The following is a 21027-nucleotide window of genomic DNA, read 5'->3' on the forward strand; positions in this document are numbered from 1 at the left end:
TATTCAAACAATAGAACTCACTGTGTACAACAATGATGACTGGTGGTGTGGTTAACGGCACTGTGTCACAGCTGTGGTGGGCAGTGACTGGTGGTGTGGTGGGCATTGAGGGGTGGTGTGGTCGGCAGTGACTGGTGGTGTGGCTGGCAGTGACTGTTGGTGTGGTCGGCAGTGACTGGTGGTGTGGTCGGCAGTGGATGTATGGTCGTTTGGTTCTAGTGGGTGAATGACACCCTGAAGAACATTATTAGTGGGTGAATAACATCGAAGAACATTACTAGTGGGTGGATGACTGCAGCACATCACTAGTGGAAGAGTGACAATGCAGAACATTATTAGTGGATGAATGACGGTGAAGAACATCACTGATGGTTGACTAACAGTGAAGAACATGACCAGTGGGTGACTGACAGGGAAGCGCACGACCAGTGGGTGACCGACAGTGAAGCACATGACCAGTGGGTGAGTGAAGAACGCGGTGAAGAACATTGCCCTCACGGTAACGGGTGTGTTTCTCTCTTGCAGCCCGTTGGTTTCGTCACATTCAGCACGCGTGCGGGTGCTGAGGCTGCCAAGCAGGACTTGCAGGTAAGTGGTATAGGGGGCGTCTTGGTGCCCACCTCCCACAGCTGGGTGCTCTCTCTCTCTCTCTCTCACTCTCTCACTCTACCCCTAAACCCTCTCTCTTTCTTTCTTCCCTCTCCTCCCCCACTCACACACAATCATACCCCCCACACACACCTTGCCCACGTCTGTGGCCAGGTCTTGGGCCCACGACCCACCCCACCTCTCTCCCCCCATTATTTGTACTTGGGGGTCGGTGGTGGTGGTGGTTGGCCCGGACAGACTCATGTACCTCCTTGTGTGAGGAGTGTACCGTCTGGCTCGGTGGTACGTACCCCAGCCCAGGGTACGTGTGGTGTCTTGTACTAGATGGTACGTACCGTACTTAGGGTGCGTGTGATGTCTTGTGTGGTACATGGGCGTCCTGTGGGTGCATGAAATGCCTGGATTCTGCTGGATGGTACGTACCGTGCCTTAGGTACGTGTGTTATACTAGACGGTACGTACCGCACCTTGGATACATGTATTGTCTGTTATACTGGAGGGTACGTACCGTTTTTTTGTGTACATGTAATGTCTGTTTTTATGAGACGGTACGTACCGTTCCTTGTGTACATGTAATGTCTGTTTCATCACACGGTACGTACCGTTCCTTGGGTACATGTAATGTTTTTATTAGACGGTACGTACCGTTCCTTGTGTACATGTAATGTCTCTTATTAGACGGTACGTACCCTTCCTTGTGTACATATATGTTGGACTGGATGACAGACACCGTATTTGGTAGTGTGACACCTTTTGTGGTAGACGGTACGTACCATATGAGTGGTACCTGTCCTGCTGCTTGTACCTGCTGGCAGGTGGAGGCCATAGGTCAGCAGGAACATCCCCATAGTGATCGCTCCCTCCTGCTCTTGTCGAGGGATGGGTGGTGACAGCAGTGTGTATTGTCGTGGTTTGTGGAAGGGGACTGTAGGGGAGACCAGTTGTGGTAGTAGTGGTAGCTGGGTCAGGATGGTGGTTGTGTCGTAGTGGTGGCTGGGTCAGGATGGTGGTTGTGTCGTAGTGGTGGCTGGGTCAGGATGGTTGTTGTGTCGTAGTGGTGGCTGGGTCAGGATGGTGGTTGTGTCGTAGTGGTGGCTGGGTCAGGATGGTGGTTGTGTCGTAGTGGTGGCTGGGTCAGGATGGTGGTTGTGTCGTAGTGGTGGCTGGGTCAGGATGGTGGTTGTGTCGTAGTGGTGGCTGGGTCAGGATGGTGGTTGTGTCGTAGTGGTGGCTGGGTCAGGATGGTGGTTGTGTCGTAGTGGTGGCTGGGTCAGGATGGTGGTTGTGTCGTAGTGGTGGCTAGGTCAGGATAGTGGTTGTGTCATAATGGTGGCTAGGTCAGGATAGTGGTTGTGCCATAATGGTGGCTGGGTCAGGATGGTGGTTGTGTCACAATGGTTGCAGTCTAAGGACGATGGTAGTAGTGTCAGAATGGTGGCAGTGCCCATAGGGGTTAGTGCCCGGATGGTGTTAGTACCATGAAGAAGGCGGTAGGGGAGTGTCAGGAAGGCTGGCAGTGTCAGAGGGATGGTAGTGTCAGGAAGGTGGCAGTGTCAAGGAGGATGACAATGCCAGGAGGACAATAGTCTCAGGAAGGTGGCAGTGTCAGTGGGGATGACAGTGGCAGGAGGACAGTAGTGTCAGGAAGGTGGCAGTGTCAAGGGGGATGACAGTGTCAGGAGGACAATAGTCTCGGGAAGGTGGCAGTGTCAAGGGGATGACAGTGGCAGGAGGTCGGTAGCGGGAGGAAGGTGGCAGTGTCAAGTGTTAAGGGCTGGTGTGTGGAGCGGCGGGCGCCCCTGCGGGTTATGGCCCTCCACCACCACCACCACTCACACTCCGCCGCACTCACCTGCTCTCTAAATTGTGGTTAGGGAGGCCCCCGGATGGGATAGATTGTGGTTAAGACGGTCTCAGGCGGGCAAGACGCCATTTTATTGGTGGGGCTGCTTCTGTAACGCTGGGGTGTGGCACTCACTGCTGCTGGGGTGCCACTGTTGGTGGAGTCGCTGGGGGTTAGGAAGCCGGGGGCGCGGGCGGCGGGTGCCCCTGCCTGTGGCACTCGCAGTGCTAAACTACGGTTGGTGTAGCGGCTGGGGCGTGGCCCTGTCTGTGGCACTCAGAGCTACACACCACGGTGGTCGGTGTGGCCCTGCCCGTGGCACTCACGGATCTAGGGGAGGTGTCACGGTCGGCGTGTGGCCCCCGCCTGTGGCACTCGCGTAGGAGGGTGTCAGGCAGTGTGTAAACACTGCTGGATGTGATGTGTGTGTGTGTCTGTGTCGAGCTAGCTCTCTGCCGGTGGGTGCCTGTCTCTCTTTGCTCTTGGCATGGACACTGTCTGTAGCAGTCGGGCAGCTGGGGTCGCTCTGTCGGTGCCACAGCGCTGGTTGGTGCTCTAGGAGGGCGACCTCCCCAGCGCAGTGTTGGCTCTCATGAGGGTCACTGACTCGACGGAGGTGGACGAGGGCTTGTGTCCTGGCCTCGTCAGGAGCTGGTTGGTCTCCTGGTGGGGAGAGGGTTGGGTAGGGGTGGGTTGGGGATCTGATCCCTGAGGGATCACGTAATTATGTAAAAATCTTCAGTCAGAACATCCAGCCGGTGGTGGAGGGGGATAAGGACCAGATATTCTTCTCACTGCCACATCATCATTCCTCCTCTCTGTCTTATAATGCCTAAGATTTAAGAATTATTTTCTCCTGAGTGTCTTAGATGTTAAGTCCTGAGTTTTGTGCGCGTGTGTGTGTGTGTTTGCATTGAGCTTAGGGAAGAGTTGTGGTGGTGGGCAAGTATGAGTGTTGGCACTTGTGTGGGTTACCAGGTAATGGGGATCACGGTGTGTTGGCACCTTTGGAGTTGCCCGCACGGGTGCCGCCGACGCCTGTGGTCTCCCCAACCCCCCAAAAAAAACACCCCGGAGGAGCCTGGCCCGCCCGGCCCCCAGAGAGCTGCACGGCCCCATAAGCTACGCCACCCCCTCCCTCCCTTATTTTCTCCTCCCTTGCCCAGCCGGCCCCCCGTGACTCGCTCTCTCTCTCTGTATCTCTCTCCTAGCTGTTTAGTTCACCATTAGTACTAGTGCTAGTAATGCCCTCTGCTATGGCCGCCCGCCCCCTTTTCCCCCTGCCGCACCCACGGCCCCAATACCCACGCCGTGTACTAGTGTCACACAGGCCCTGGCATGACCCACCCCACCCACATCCCCTTCTCCTGAGCCCTAATCCCGTGCAGGTCTCTCGGCAGGGCGCCCCCGTCGCCCGCCCCCCAAAAAAGAGCCTTGAGCCCTTGCAGGTCTCTGGGCAGGGCCCTACCAGGTCCCTGAGCCCTTGCAGGTCTCTGGGAAGGGCCCCTCCTCTGGGCCAGCCAGTCCCTCCTCCCCCCTTTTGCTAATAGTGCACTTTACTACAGTTGTAAGTCTTGTATCTTTGATCTCTCTTCCTGCCCACCCTTCCTTCTCCCACACCCGTGAGGACCTTGGCACCTCTTGCTTCCCCACACCCACCCTACCTCTGGCTCGCCTCACCACCCACACCACCGCCCCCCACCTCCTCCCACACCTCTCCAAGTCTTCCCACCAGCACAACTCATGGTCACCCATCCTCCGCCTCTCCCACCGTTCTCATCACCATCTCACCCACAGTCCCCTCCCGCAGACCTCAGGTGCCGCCTCTCCCCCACCTGCCATGAACGGCCTCCTCCCACACCACACCACACAGGTCATGGCCTGCCACCTCTGCCACGCCACTCAGGTCATGACCACCCCTTCCCACGCCTCTCTCAGGTCATGACCACCCTTCCCATACCACATAGGTCACGATCGCCCCTCCCACCTCCCCCCCACACACACAGGTCATGACACCCCCCTTTGCCCACACTCCACAGGTCGTGACTGTTCTCCTGCACCCCACAGGTGATTTACCCACTTCCCACACCCAACAGAACCAGACCCCCTCTCCCACACACCCCCACACCACATGTCATTATGTATTGGTTCCCGCCAGCTCCAGGTCCCACAGGTCCCTACATCATCTACCCTACCACCTCATCTTCATCATCTACCCTACCACCCCATGTTCATCATCTACCCTACCTCCACCCGTCCATCATCTTCTCTGGCTCCATGAGCCCATCACATACCCTCGCAACACCTGTCCACCGTCTCTCATAGCCCCCACCAGACCATCATCTGCCCTGCCACCAACCATCCATCATCTACCCAGGCTCCACCAGACCATCATCTACCCTGCCACCACCCGTCCATCATCTACCCAAGCTCCACCAGACCATCATCTACCCTGCCATCACCCGTCCATTATCTACCCAGGCTCCACCAGACCATCATCTACCCAGCCATCACCCGTCCATCATCTACCCAGGCTCCACCAGACCATCATCTACCCAGCCATCACCCGTCCATCATCTACCCAGGCTCTACCAGACCATCATCTACCCAGCCACCACCCGTCCATCATCTACCCAAGCTCCACCAGACCATCATCTACCCTGCCATCACCCGTCCATTATCTACCCAGGCTCCACCAGACCATCATCTACCCAGCCATCACCCGTCCATCATCTACCCAGGCTCCACCAGACCATCATCTACCCAGCCATCACCCGTCCATCATCTACCCAGGCTCTACCAGACCATCATCTACCCTGCCACCACTCGTCCATCGTTAAGCATAGCCCCACCTGTACGTCATCTACCCTGGATTCACGCATCCTTCATCTACCTCGGATCCACGCATCCATCATCTACCCTGGCATCACCTGTTCATCATCTCTCAGCCCACCCATCCATCATCGACCCTACCTCCACCCATCCATCATCCACCCTGCCTCCACCTAACACTTGCTTCATCCTTCCATCATCTACCCTGGCTCTACTTACCCATCATCTGGCACCACTTGTCCATCTACCCTCGTACCACTTGACCTCCATCACTAGCCCCAACCTGTCCATCATCTACCTGTCCTCCACCCACAGTGCCACCTGCCCATCATCGACCCTGGCACCACCTGTCTTCCACTTTCCTTAGCCCCACCTATCTATCATCTACCTTGGCACCACTTGCCTGATATCTACCAAGGCAATACCTGTCTTCCATTTTCCTGAACACAACATGTTTAGCACTTACCATGGCACCATCTGTCATTCATCTACCTGGCACTACCTATCCTTCATCTACCCAAGCACCACCTGTCTTCCTCTTCCATCTACCTTAGCTGCTGCTGTTTTCCTCTTCCCGTATCCTAGCACCACCTGTTTCCTCTTTCATCTACCTTAGCACCACCTGTCATCCTCTTCCATCTACTCTAACTCCACCTGTCTTCCTCTTCCATCTACCCTAGCACCATCTGTCTTCCTCTTCCATCTATCGTAGTACCATCTATCCTCTTCCTTCTACCATGGCACCACCTGCCCATCATCTCCCCTGGCACCACCAACTGTCCCCATCTACCCTACCACCACCTGAACCTCCATCTACCTTGCCACTACCTGTCCTCCATCTACCCCAGGCACCACCTGGCATCTACGTTTGTGCCATGTGCCCATCATCTCATCTGGCGACATGTATCCTCCATCTACCCTGGCACCACCTGTCGTCCACCTGCCCGTCCTCCCCAACGGTCCTGTCCCCGCCCGCCGTCCTAACCTGTCCTCTACACCCGCCCCCTGCCCCACCTGTCCTATCCCCCGCCCGTCCCTTTCCCACCTGTCCTATCCCCCCCTCCTCTCCGTCCACCACACCACCCTTTCCTTCACCAAGCGTGCCACCTTTCCAGCACGTAAACCACCTGTCCTCGAGCGGCACCCTCTTCCTCCCACCACCTGCCGCCCACCTGCCACCCCCTGGTGTTAACACGCACGCTCTCCGGGTCTCTTGCAGCAAGGAGTGCGTTTTGACCCGGACATGCCGCAGACCATCCGACTCGAGTTTGCTAAAAGTAACACCAAAGTTAGCAAGCCCAAGCAGCCGTCGCCCCCCGCGGCCGCCCCCCACCCCACTCTCGTGCACCCCTTCACCGGACGTAAGTAACACTGCATGATCACCTGCCGCCCGCCACACCCACCCACTCCCTCCCTCCTCCTCCTCCTCCTCCTCCTTCTCTCTCAGCCCGCGCCGCACCTCACGCCACCCTGCCTCACCCTGCCCGGCCCAGCCCCGCCGCCCGCCCGCCCGCCCGCCGCCCGTTCTTCCCCCCCCGCTCCCCTCCCTTTCTCCTCCCCTCCTCTCTCTCTCACACACAGCCCCTCCCAAGTCAAAGGTCTGCTCCCTTTAACGCAGCTCATGGCGCAAACAGCGGTGTTCTTGGATGGCGTGATGTCAAACGGTTGGCGGGCTGTCTGTTCTGTCTGTCTGTCTGCCTCTCTGCCTCTCTCTCTCTCTCTCTACCACTGTCTCCTCTATACCAGTCTGCCTGCTCCCACTGCCCGGCCCCGCACCCCTCCACTCTCTCTTTTATCACAGTGGTTTTATAGCTTGCTTCGAGGAACCAGTAAGTATGTTCAGTGTGTTTCAGTGAGGATCAGTAGAGGGTGGAGGTGTGGGAGGCACTGGGCCCGCCCGCCCCCCTGGGGTTTTCTGGTGACTGCCAGATCCCTTGGCCAGCCCCAACACCAGTAGTCCTGGCCAGCCCACCCCCAGGCCATCAGCCTTGGCCAGCCCCAGGCCATCAGTCTTGGCCGGCCCCAAACCATCAGTCTTGGCCAGCCCAAAATCATCAGTCTTGGCCAGCCCCAGGCCATCAGTCTTGGCCAGCCGCAGACCATCAGTCTTGGCCAGCCCCAGGCCATCAGTCCTTGCCAGCCCCACACCATCAGTTCTGGCCTGTCCCACACAACCAGTCCTGGCCCGCCACACACTACAGGTCCTGGACCGCCCCACACCAGTCCTGGCCACCCTCACACCACCAGCCCTAACCAGCCACACACTGTTAGTACTGGCCTGCTCTAGACTACCTTCTCTGGGCCGCCCATCACTGCCAGCTCAAACCCGCCCTACACTACTAGCCCAGGCCCTCTCCACAACAGCCCTAGCGAGCCCCATCCCAGTAGCTATGGGCCAGCCCACACCACCAGTCCAGACACACCGACGAAAAGGCCAGCCATACCCCCCCAGACACACACCCAGAGGACAGGCCCGCCATACCCCCAGAGGACCGGCCAGCCATACCCCCAGACACACCCAGAGGACATGCCAGCCACACCCTAGGCACCCAGAGGACTGGTTAACCACACCCGAGACACCCAAATGACAGGCTACTCCCATCCCAGAGGACACTTCAGTCACACCCCAGACACCGGAGGACAGGCCAGTCACACCCTAGCCACTATGATAACAGTCCAGTCACACCCCAGGCACTGAAGAACAGGCCAGACACACCTTAGACACCCTGAGGACATGTAAGTTACACCCTAGACACCAGAGGACAGGCCGGTCACATCCTAGACCCCAAAGGACGACCCAGACACACCTTGTACACCCAGAGGACAGCCCAGGCACACCCTATACCCCCAGAGGACACTTCAGTCACACCCTAGACACCCTGAGGATAGGCCAATCACACCCAGGACATCGGAGGACACGCCAGTCACACCCTAGACATCCCGAAGTCAGTCCGGTCACGCCCTATACACCCAGAGAACAGGCCAGCCACACCCAAGACACCAGAGGACAGGTCAGCCACACCCTTGACGTCAGAGGACAGGCCAGTCACACCCCAGACACACAGGACAGGCCAGTCACACCCTAGACACCCGGAGAACACGCTGGTCACACCCTAGACACCCTCACGATAGGCCAGTCACACCACACACACCCTCACGACAATCCAGTGACACCCAAGACACCCTAAGTACAGGCCAGCACACCCTAGTCACCCTGAGGATTGGCCAGTCACGCCACAGACACCGGAGGACAAGCCAATCACACCCTGAAAACCCAGAGGACAGGCCAGTCACACCCAAGGCACCCAGAGGACAGGCCAGTCACACCCTAGACACTATGAGGTCAGGCCAGTCACACACCGGACGAAAGGAGAGTCACTCCACAGATGCTAGAGGATAGGCTAGTCACACCCTAGACGCCCTGGGGATAGGCCACTCACACATTAGACACCTTCAGGGCAGTCCAGTCACACCCCAGACACCAGAAGACTGGCCAGTCACACCCTAGGCACCGGAGGGCAGGCCATTCACACCCTAGATATCCTCAGGACAGGCCAGTCACACCCTAGACACCCTCAGTCCAGTCCAGTCACACCAGAGACACCCTCGGTCCAGTCCAGTCACACCCTAGACACCGGAGGACAGGCCAGTCACACCAGAGACACCCTCAGTCCAGTCCAGTCACACCCTAGACACCGGAGGACGGTCCAGTCACACCCTAGACACCGGAGGACAGGCCAGTCACACCCTAGACACCCTAAGTACAGGCTTATCACATCCTAAATACCCTGAAGACGGGCTGGCCACACCCCAGACACTCTGTCATCCACACTTGGAGCATCTTTCTAGTAGGAGTACCTAGCCTCTCACGCAGCCCCAAGTCCCCTATCCCTCCCCCCAGAAGGGATCTATCCCTCCTGTCTTCCCCAAGTCATACATGATGGCAGGGGGAAAAAAAATGTTCTATGTTTATATTTTGGTGTTGGCTTCTGCCATTGGTGATATAAGTAGGTTTGCTTGTTTTTTTTCTTTTTTTTTTAGAATATTTAGGTGTATAGGGCATGTATTAAGTGTATGATTATATATATATATATATATATATATATATATATATATATATATATATATATATATATATATATATATATATTTCTTTTTTATTTATTATACTTAGTCGCTGTCTCCCGCGTTAGCGAGGTAGCGCCTGGAAACAGACGAAAGAATGGCCCAACCCATTCTTTCGTCTGCTTTCTTTCAATATATATATATATATATATATATATATATATATATATATATATATATATATATATGGCATGTGTTCAATATATGGTGTATATAGGGCATGTGTTAAGTGGATGTGAAGATTTGTATAATTCATAAACATTCATCTTGAAAGTCTGCTTTAAATGGTGTTATGATAGATGTCCTGGTCTGACCTGGTATAGGCACTGCGTCATGCAGGTCTGACCTGGTGGAGGCACTGCGTCATGCAGGTCTGACCTGGTAGAGGCACTGCGTCATGCAGGTCTGACCTGGTGGAGGCACAGCGTCATGCAGGTCTGACCTGGTAGAGGCACTGCGTCATGCAGGTCTGACCTGGTAGAGGCACTGCGTCATGCAGGTCTGACCTGGTATATCTGTTAGTATTGTTATATTGGGTATCAAGAGAATTTATATTGATTTGTTCTTTTTTCTTGTTATTATCTTTCACAGTAAATTATCGTCATTATTGTTGTTATGATATTATTATTAATATTATTAATATTATTATTATTATTATTATTATTATTATTATTATTATTGTTGTTGTTGTAACATTATTACCATGATTATTGTTACTATTATTATTATTATTATTATTATTATTATTATAACATTATTATTATTATAACATTATTACCGCTATTATTATTATTATTATTATTATTATTATTATTATTATTACTGTTATTATTGTTATTATTTATTATTATTTACTGTTATTATTATTACTATTATTATTATTATTATTATTATTATTATTATTATTATTATTATTGTTACTATTATTATTATTATTATTACTATTATTATTATTATTATTATTATTATTATTATTATTATTATTATTACTATTATTATTATTATTGCTGTTGTATATTAATGCCTTTAGAACTGTCTTTTTTAAATGTCTTCTTCATTCTTTATACATATGATTAATGTGAATGATATTATTGATGTTTCGTATCATAATGATTATATTTTTTCAGGAAACATGAATTGGTAATATATATATATATATATATATATATATATATATATATATATATATATATATATATAATGTATATAGTGTACTTGTGTATGTATGTGCGTGTTATCTTGTATGTTATATTGTACTGGTGATTAAGGAAGTTGTGCCATGTGATTACTGTTATTAACTTGTATGTTAACGGGGAGAGAGTTTTACACTAGTGTTGCCCCGTCTCATGTATATATATATATATATATATATATATATATATATATATATATATATATATATATATTATATATGTATATACACGCCATGTCTTGACCTTATGTATACACGCGTACATACACATCCCAGTGTAAGTCAGGTACCCATTCACGGAGCAGCCCTAGCGGGGAGGGTAGATATACCTGGGTTCGTTGTGAGCAGCCTTCCTCGCCCTTAGGTTGGTTGGCTGCATCGCTAACTATTGTACTTAGGAGGCTTACATGTATATTGTGTGTATGTATATATGTGTGTGTGTGTTACGGGTAGAGTTTTACACTCTCGTTTGTGCAAGTGTGTGTGTGTGTGTGTGTTTAAGTGATTATTTGTGTAGTACGGGTAGAGTGGTGTACACTCGTCTGTGTGTGTGTGTGTTGGGTTGGACCCTCGCGTGCTGCCATCTCTCGTCTTGCTATGCAAACTCTGGGGAAGGTCCAGGCACAGAGCGGCTGCACGGCCTGCGCCACAATATACTGTATTCCTTGCGTTTGTTGAGCCAGAACTGTACAGGGTGTGGGCGTGGGGTGTACCCCCTACTCACCCATGGTTTCAGCCACAGATATTTATTCTCTGGTTTTTAATAAGGCGTGGGAGGGAAATTGCGTGCTTTTCCCTGGCAGGGGAAACAATTGTGGAGTGGTGGGGAGAACATGGGAAGACGGCGAGGTAAGGATACCGCTTGTTGTTATGGTACCAGTGGTTGGTTATCGTGTTGGCCACCAGGGGGACGACCCATAGGTTCGTTATGATGACCGGACTACTCAGCGTTGATCCAGGTGCCATGACCCAGGACTGGTCGTGTACCGTCGTGCCCCAGGGTCGCGTGGTACCGTCGTGTTCCAGGGCCGTATACCGTCGCGCCCCAGGGTCGTGTATCGTCGTGCTCCACGGTCGTGTGGTACCGTTGTGCCCCAGGGTCGTGTATCGTCGTGCTCCATGGTCGTATACCGTCGTGCTCCACGGTCGTATACCGTTTTGTACCGTCGTGTATCGTCGTGCTCCAGAGTCGTATACCGTCTTGTACCGTCATGCTCCGGGGTCGTGTACCGTCGTGCTCCAGGGTCGTGTACCGTCGTGCTCCAGGGTCGTGTACCGTCGTACTACAGGATCGTGTACCCTCGTACTCCAGGATCGTATACCCTCTTGCTCTGGGGTCATGTACCGTCGTTCTCCGGGGTCGTGTACCGTTGTGTTTCAGTGTCGTGCAGTCATGGTCATGGGGGGAGGGGGGAGGTCAAGATGTTCGGGGGGGTTAGGAAGAGACAGCTGGAGGAGGAGCAGGTCGGCTGTGGCCGCCAGTCTGGCCTCCCTCTTCTCTACTGCTCCCGGGAAAGGAGTAATTTTTCCTGTCGCTTGATGTGTTCAGTTGACGAGCTGTGCGGTGGAATGGGTAGGGCCTTGCTACCAGTCATTACCCTGCTCCTACCTAGGGCCACGCTACCAGTCATTACCCTGCTTCTACCTAAGGCCACGCTACCAGTCATCTCCCAACACCTACCTAAGGGCTCTGCCACCAGCCATCACTCCACACCTACCAAGGCCCTGTTGCCAGTCACCATATACACCTACCATGGGGGCCATGCCTCCAGTCATCACCCCACACTTACCACATGATAACATCACTCAAGAAACTCGAACCAAACCATCAGTCATGTCAGACAGAATAGTTTATAGGAGTTGCTGAAAACCTGACTGTGGCGGCGGAGACAAGAGGCCAGCTAACCTATCCTGACCTCTGGCCTCCTTCCTGGGTGGTCATGGGAGGGAAGATGTAGTGGAGGGCGGGAGATGACGGGGTACTGGGGCAGGTGAGACATCCTGGGGCGTGTGGTGATGGTCCTACGACGTGTGTCTCCTCCAGGGTCACTACTGGCCTCTGTGGTCTTCCGCTGAGGACCTGGTCACCGTGGTGTGCCCGCGGGGCTTGGTTGCAGGGGTCAACGCTAGCCATTGTGGTGTGCCACTCAGGGCCCTGAGTGTCGTACCCTGGTGGGTGCCACCGCTGGGGCAGTGTGGTGTGTCCCTCAGGGCCTAGTGAGGGAAGGTTGGGGGGTGTGTCATGTACCCTGGTCTGCGCCCCCTAACCCCACAGTCACCCTTAAAGTTCCATGAGTGGTAGACATTGTTGAAGGTGTGGAGGTGTGTGAGTGGCAGGAGGAGAGAGTTTAATGCTTGTACACGTTTGTCGACCTCCAGAACATGGTGGGATGTTTGGGTCGAGTGGGTGTGGACGGTGGCTGCCTCCCTACCCAGAGATACCTACCCTGTTGGCCCGCCTCCCGGAGTTTACCTCACCCCACAGTCAGTATACCACACACCGCTCTCTCTCTCTCTCTCGCTCTCAGTATACCTTGTGTACACCTGTCTCTACCTAGGTGCTTCCCACCCTGCCACCCACTCCTACCCTACCTCACCGCCACTCCACAGTCCCAACCATCCACCGCAGTCCTTAACCAACCCCCCATCCCCACCCCCTATCCTTGGTGTATCCTAAGGGGTCCCAGCCTATCCTACCCACCCCCATCCCTTAGCGTCAACCATTCCTCACATGACACCCCGCCCAATGTCCTCTTTGAAGTCTCTCTCCCATATATATATATTACCTGTATATTCAACGTGATAAACAACCTCGAAACTCTGAAGGATAGGTAGTGGATGGAGAGAGGAACCAGGAGGATGGAGTGATATAGTAGGGAAGGGGCATGTGGACACTGGTGATATAGTAGGGGAGGAGCATGTGGACACTGGTGATATAGTAGGGGAGGGGCATGTGGGCAATGGTGATATAGTAGGGGAGGGGCATGTGGGCAATGGTGATACAGTAGGGGAGGGGCATGTGGGCAATGGTGATACAGTAGGGGAGGAGCATGTGGACACTGGTGATACAGTAGGCGAGGGGCATGTGGACACGTGATACAGTAGGGGAGGGGCATGTGGACACGTGATACAGTAGGGGAGGGGCATGTGGACACTGGTGATACAGTAGGGGAGGGGCATGTGAACACTGATGATACAGTAGGGGGGGAGCATGTGGACACTGGTGATACAGTAGGGGAGGAGCATGTGAACACTGGTGATACAGTAGGGGAGGAGCATGTGAACACTGGTGATACAGTAGGGGAGGAGCATGTGGACACTGGTGATACAGTAGGGAAGGGGCATGTGGACACTGGTGATACAGTAGGGGAGGGGCATGTGGACACTGGTGATACAGTAGGGGAGGGGCATGTGAACACTGATGATACAGTAGGGGGGAGCATGTGGACACTGGTGATACAGTGGGGGAGGGGCATGTGGACACGTGATACAGTAGGGGAGGGGCATGTGGACACTGGTGATACAGTAGGGGAGGGGCATGTGGACACTAGTGATACAGTAGGGGAGGGGCATGTGAACACTGGTGATACAGTAGGGGAGGGGCATGTGGACACGTGATACAGTAGGGGAGGGGCATGTGGACACTGGTGATACAGTAGGGGAGGGGCATGTGAACACTGGTGATACAGTAGGGGAGGGGCATGTGGACACGTGATACAGTAGGGGAGGGGCATGTGGACACTGGTGATACAGTAGGGGAGGAGCATGTGGACACTGGTGATACAGCAGGGGAGGGGCATGTGGACACTAGTGATACAGTAGGGGAGGGCATGTGACACTGGTGATACAGTAGGGGAGGGGCATGTGGACACGTGATACAGTAGGGGAGGGGCATGTGGACACTGGTGATACAGTAGGGGAGGAGCATGTGGACACTGGTGATACAGTATTGGCAGGTGACAACAGGGGATGGGGGTGGGGAGACAAGTTGTCCCTCGCGAAGGTGGGGGAAGAATATTGTGGGGAGGTGTGTTAGTGTAGGGGGTGGCGAGATTGTAATGGTCCCAGGCACCCTACTAACCTGTCTCCCCTCCCGGGAAAGGCCGCCAACGACACCCCCCCTGTCCTTTCACTCCACCACTCTTCCTGCCCCGGTAGGCGGAGCCCTCTCGGCCCGTCTCCTCCCTCCCCAGATGAACCCCCTCCCCCCCCCCCCGAAGAGGACACTCACCAAAGCGAGGTGGTGATGGACGAGAGATACAACATGGCGCCAGGTGAAGTGTGCTTGCTACTTGCCACTCCTCCCTCTCACCCTGCCGTCCGTACCGGGACCCTCAGTCTCTCGTACCGGGACCCACACCCTGTCGTACCGGGAACCCCCACCCTGTCGTACCGTAAACCCACACCCTGTCGTACCGGGACCTCCACCCTGTCGTACCGGGACCCCCACCCTGTCGTACCGGGAACCCCCACCCTGTCGTACCGGGAACCCCCACCCTGTCGTACCGGGAACCCACACCCTGTCGTACTGGGAACCCACACCCTGCCGTACCGGGACCTCCACCCTGCCGTACCGGAAACCCACACCCTGTCGTACCGGGACCTCCACCCTGTCGTACCGGGAACCCACACCCTGTCGTACCGGAAACCCACACCCTGTCGTACCGGGAACCCCCACCCTACCGTACCGGTAACCCACACCCTGTCGTACCGGGAACCCACACCCTGTCGTACCGGGAACCCACACCCTGTCGTACCGGAAACCCCCACCCTGCCTTACCGTACCGGGACCCCTACCCTGCCGTACCGGGACCTCCATCCTGTCGTACCGGGACCCCTTATCTGCCGTACCGGGACCCCCTACCTGCCGTACCGGGACCTCCACCCTGTCGTACCGGGACCCCCACCCTTCCTTACCGGGACCCCCACCCTGTCGTACTGGGACCCCTACCCTGCCGTACCGAAACCCTCACCCTGTCGTACTGGGAACCCCCCCCCCCTCCCTGGTGGCTCCAACCATACTGTTTGTGGTCGTTAGCGCTCAAGCTGCTCTCTAAATCACCTCCCAGAGCACGACGGTACGACCTTTGAACAAGAGAGTACGACTCTTGAACAGGGCGGCACAACCCTGGAATACAGTGGTACGTCCGTTGAGTAGCACCGTATAACCCTTGAGTCATGAACCCCCAAGCCTTTGACTTTAATAGGCTGGTCAAAGGTCAGGTCATCATACCCGCGGGCCGTGTAGTCGTGCTCAGAGGCCGTGCTGTGGAAAGGTCAACATCATTATCAATAAGATCGAGTGGTTGAAATGGCTCAAGTGAACCGACTTTTGCCCCTAAAGACTCGGGGGTCACCTACAGGTCAAAACTTAGGGGTCATCTACAGGTCAAGACTCAGGGTCACCTGTAGTTCATGGCAGTGCAATACTACTTTAAAAATTTACGTTTAACCTCTAGATTAAAATTATTTATTCATAATGAGAATGTGTCCTAGTCTCCAAAGATCATAATTGGCTTTCATATTGTTTAGGGGTCGACTTGGAGTCTGAAGAGCTTATGATGGTTAGATATGATGATGTATTGTGGAGTGACGAGAGGGCGTGTGTGGTGGTGTGTATGTGTGGGTGAGTGTAGGGGAGGGCTCCATGAGTGTTGCTGTGAAGGTGTATGGTAGGGTGAGCGGTGTGTGTATGTGGTAAGGGAATGCCCTATGGTAGGGTGGGATGTTTATGACAGGGTGAACACTTATCATTGTAAGGTTAATGGTAGGGTGAATGGCGTGTATGGTCGGTGGGTGGGAGTGGAGTGAGTACGGCGTGAGAGATGATGTGTGGGAGACGAGTGAGTGGTGAGTACGGCGTGAGAAATTGTGGGCGTGGGAGACTAGTGTGGTAAGTACGGCGTGAGAGAGTGTGTATGGGAGACGAGTGAGTGGTGAGTACGGCGTGAGAGTGTGTGTGGGTAGACGAGTGGGTGGTGAGTACGGCGTGAGAGTGTGTGTGTGTGTGTGTGTGGGAGAGACTAGTGAGAGGTGTTGTTCGTACGGCGTGAGTGAGTGTGTGGGGAGAGGGAATGTGTTGCGTGAGACGCGGGCGGGTGAAACCTGCGGCTGATGTGACCGTGTAACGTTTGTGTTTCAGTAGAGCTGAACCCGGCGTTCTTCCCGGGCGCACCGGACGTGTGGCCGCCTCACCCCCTGGCCTACACCGCTGAGCTCCCAGGCACGGCAGCGGCGGGTCTACAGCACCACCCAGCCCTCTTCCCCGCCCTCCACGCCCAGGTCCCAGTACGTTCATATCTTTGACTAACTCCAGACAAACAACAACAACAACAACAACATCATCATCCACCGGCCGAGGGGGGGCCGCCACTCCCGCATACCAACGTTCATGTTAGTCCTTAACTCCTATGGCCACTCAGCCGCTTCACAGTTAGCCTGTTTGTGTACCACCACCACCACCACCCAGCACTGCTCCTGCCCACTGTAACTGCTGCTGCTGCCAGCCTCACTGCGTAGCCCTCACTCATTGTCCTAACCATGCCGACACGTTACCTCTGACACCACAACAAACACATACAACGTTCCATCACTACACACACTTCACTTACTGCTGTTGTACACTTAAGACTCGCCACTTCCCTGTATGGCTGTCATGAGAGAGGGTCATCAGAGAGCGTACCAGCACAACACTGACACACGGCCAACCTCGAAAAGTTATTCATGCTTCATCATACACTGCTATGATTAGTTGTACATCCTTCATCACACACTGCCATGATTAGTTATACATCCTTCATCACACAATGCTATGATTAGTTATACATCCTTCATCACACACTGCTATGATTACCACACGTGCTAATAAACTCCTTCTTTCTTTCTCTCTCTCCCAATTGTCTTTGCTCTTCCTAATTTCTTCAAATTTCTTTCATCCCCTGTCTTCCTCATTTCATTGTCCTCTTTTCTCTCAGAAAAAAAAAATTATATATATATATATATATATATATATATATATATATATATATATATATATATATATATATATATATATATATATATATTTTATATATATAAAATATATATTATTATTATCCAAATCCAGGACCTCTATTACTAAGGGGTCCTCAGGCTATGACCCCAAGATCCTTCATCCAGTGGCTTCTTCAGCCCAGGCCATCACAAAACTCAGTAGCAGGGACAGGATGGGTTCTTTCCGAAGCAAGAAGTTCTTGAACAAGCCTGTAGTCTGTCTTGTCAACTGGTGGTAATACAGCCTTATGAAAGAGATCCTGGGGCTATCAATTAATATATATATATATATATATATATATATATATATATATATATATATATATATATATATATATCTTTCAAACTATTCACCATTTCCCGCGTTAGCAAGGTAGCGTTAAGAACAGAAGACTGGGCCTCTGAGGGAATATCCTCACCTAGCCTCGTTCTCTGTTTCTTCTTTTGGAAAATTAAAAAAAACGAGAGGGGAGGATTTCCAGCCCCCCGCTCCCTCCCCTTTTAGTCGCCTTCTACGACACGCAGGGAATACGTGGGAAGTATTCTTTCTCCCCTATCCCCAGGGATAATATATATATATATATATATATATATATATATATATATATATATATATATATATATATATTTTACGTGATTCATAGTGGTGCACGTGATCTAGTATATGCATAAAACCACTAGGAAAATGAAACACGATAAGTTCCTAAAGTGCACTTTCGTGTAATGACCACATCATCAGGGGAAATACAAAAATGATATAAAAGACATAGAACAGTTGTATATCAACTGACTGTTCTACATCTTCGTTCTCATTATTGTATCTCCCCTGACCATGTGATCATTACACGAAGGTGCATTTGAGAACTTTTCATGTTTCAATTTCCTAGTGGTTTTATGCACATATACATTACATATATATATATATATATATATATATATATATATATATATATATATATATATATATATATATATATAAACCCCGGTGATAGGGGAGAAAGAATACTTCTCACATATTCCCTGCATTTCTTAGGTGACTAAAAGGGGAGGGAGAAGGAGGCTGGAAATCCTTCCCTCTCGTTTTTTTAATTTCCAAAAGAAGGAACAGAGAAGGGGGCCAAGTGAGGATATTCCCTCAAAGGCTCAGTCCCATTCTTAATGCTACCTCGTTAATGTGGGAAATGTCAAATAGTATGAAAAAAAAAATATATATATATATATATATATATATATATATATATATATATATATATATATATATATATATATATATATATATATATTCTTTTCTTTCTTTCTTTCATACTATTCACCATTTCCCACATTAGCAAGGTAGCGATAAGAACAGAGGACTGGGTCTTTGAGGGAATATCTTCACCTGGCCCCCTTCTCTGGGGATAGGGGAGAAAGAATACTTCCTACGTATTCCCTGTGTGTCGTAGAAGATGACTAAAAGGCAAGGGAGCGGGGGGCTGGAAATCCCCTCTCGTTTTTTTTTTTTTTTTTTTTTTTTTTTTTTCCCCCCCAAAAGAAGGAACAGAGAAAGGGGCCAGGTGAGGATAATCCTTCAAAGGTCCAGTCCTCTGTTCTTAACGCTACCTTGCTAATGCAGGAGATGTGTGTGTGTGTGTGTGTATACATGTGTCTTAATGAAGTAATATATATATATATATATATATATATATATATATATATATATATATATATATATATATATATATATTGGTACTAGACTACCCCTGCTTGAGGATACGTAACATGAGTGAAAAATCACATTAGCGAGGCTTCTCCATTGGGAGTACAGTGTCTTCTAAGAACTTTACTCCATATATATATATATATATATATATATATATATATATATATATATATATATATATATATATATATATATATATATAGATATATATGCACACTCACACAGTTCCCCATTCAAAGCTGATTTGCTATAGACATTTGGCTTTTTAGTACTAAACTGATTTGCTGTTGAGCTCTTGGCTTTTTCTTTGGAATCCTGTAATGAAGTGGAAAATTGCAAATTCAAATAGACTGGTCGCATCCACGATTTTTGCTTATGTTTGCTCAACCAGTTAACAAGCCGCATATCAGTGCTTGGCTTCCTTTTAAAACATGTATGTGAATGCTCAATCTCTCACTCCAGTTCATTTTAAAGAATATTTGTGAATTATCTTTACCCCTAATGTGTGTAAAAATATTTACAAGTTATTGTGCGGGAAATACACCAAAGGTGATGAGACAAACCACCACTATGTTGGTGAAAATGGCAGTACTCATAGGTAAGAATAGGGCTGTGTGGCATTTATCACATATTACAGTAACCCATTGAAAACTTTCTCCAGGAATGCATCTTGAGAGTTTAGTGGGATACGATCATGAGGGAGCTTAAAGAACAGATGAAAAAATGGTTTTTCACTTGCATCCACTCTCTAGCTGTCATTATATATATATATATATATATATATATATATATATATATATATATATATATATATATATATATTTTTTTTTTTTTTTTTTTTTTTTTTTTTTTTCCCATACTATTCGCTATTTCCCGCGATAGCGAGGTAGCGTTAAGAACAGAGGACTGGGCCTCTGAGGGAATATCCTCACTTGGCCCCTTCTCTGTTCCTTCTTTGGGAAAATTAAAAAAAACAAGAGGGGAGGATTTCCAGCCCCCCGCTCCCTCCCCTTTTAGTCGCCTTCTACGACACGCAGGGAATACGTGGGAAGTATTCTTTCTCCCCTATCCCCAGGGATAATATATATATATATATATATATATATATATATATATATATATATATATATATATATGGAAGGCAAGAACATTATCTCAGAAAGCAAAAATGGGTATGTTTGAAGGAATAGTGGTTTCAACAATGTTATATGGTTGTGAGGCGTGGGCTATAGATAGAATTGTGCAGAGGAGGGTGGATGTTTTGGAAATGAGATGTTTGAGGACAATATGTGGTATGAGGTGGTTTGATCAAGTAAGTAATGAAAGGGTAAGAGAGATGTGTGGTAATAAAAAGAGTGTGGTTGAGAGAGCAGAAGAGGGTGTATTGAAATGGTTTGGTCACATGGAGAGAATCAGTGAGGAAAGATTGACAAAAAGGATATATGTATCAGAGGTGAAGGGAACGAGGAGAAGTAGAGACCAAATTGGAGGTGGAAGGATGGAGTGAAAAAGATTTTGAGTGATCAGGGCCTGAACATGCAGGAGGGTGAAAGGCATGCAAGGAATAGAGTGAATTGGAACGATGTGGTATACCGGGGTCGACGTGCTGTCAATGGATTGTACCAGGGCATGTGAAGTGTCTGGGGTAAACCATGGAAAGTTTTGTGGGGCCTAGATGTGGAAAGGGAGCTGTGG

The 21027-nt window shown here is 50.6% G+C and overlaps 1 protein-coding gene across 12 annotated transcripts in view; it reads left to right on the forward strand.

Moving 5' to 3' along the window:
- cpo (couch potato) overlaps nucleotides 1-21027 on the forward strand; it is a 245170-nt gene that overhangs the window by 194203 nt on the left and 29940 nt on the right. For 7 of the 12 annotated variants that reach the window (XR_011712175.1, XM_071657934.1, XM_071657935.1 and 4 more), the window contains 4 exons: nucleotides 526-588; nucleotides 6504-6645; nucleotides 12981-13085; nucleotides 16744-16889. Coding sequence is in view for 11 of the 12 variants with exons in the window: in XM_071657934.1 (XP_071514035.1) it covers nucleotides 526-588; nucleotides 6504-6645; nucleotides 12981-13085; nucleotides 16744-16889 (456 nt within the window). In the remaining variant the exon portion in view is untranslated. The remainder of the gene's footprint in view (nucleotides 1-525; nucleotides 589-6503; nucleotides 6646-12980; nucleotides 13086-16743; nucleotides 16890-21027) is intronic. The other 5 variants (XM_071657941.1, XM_071657943.1, XM_071657938.1 and 2 more) reach the window with 3 other exon arrangements.

The sequence above is a fragment of the Panulirus ornatus genome, chromosome 65, assembly GCF_036320965.1.
Source record: "Panulirus ornatus isolate Po-2019 chromosome 65, ASM3632096v1, whole genome shotgun sequence".
Classification (NCBI taxonomy): Eukaryota; Metazoa; Arthropoda; class Malacostraca; order Decapoda; family Palinuridae; genus Panulirus; species Panulirus ornatus.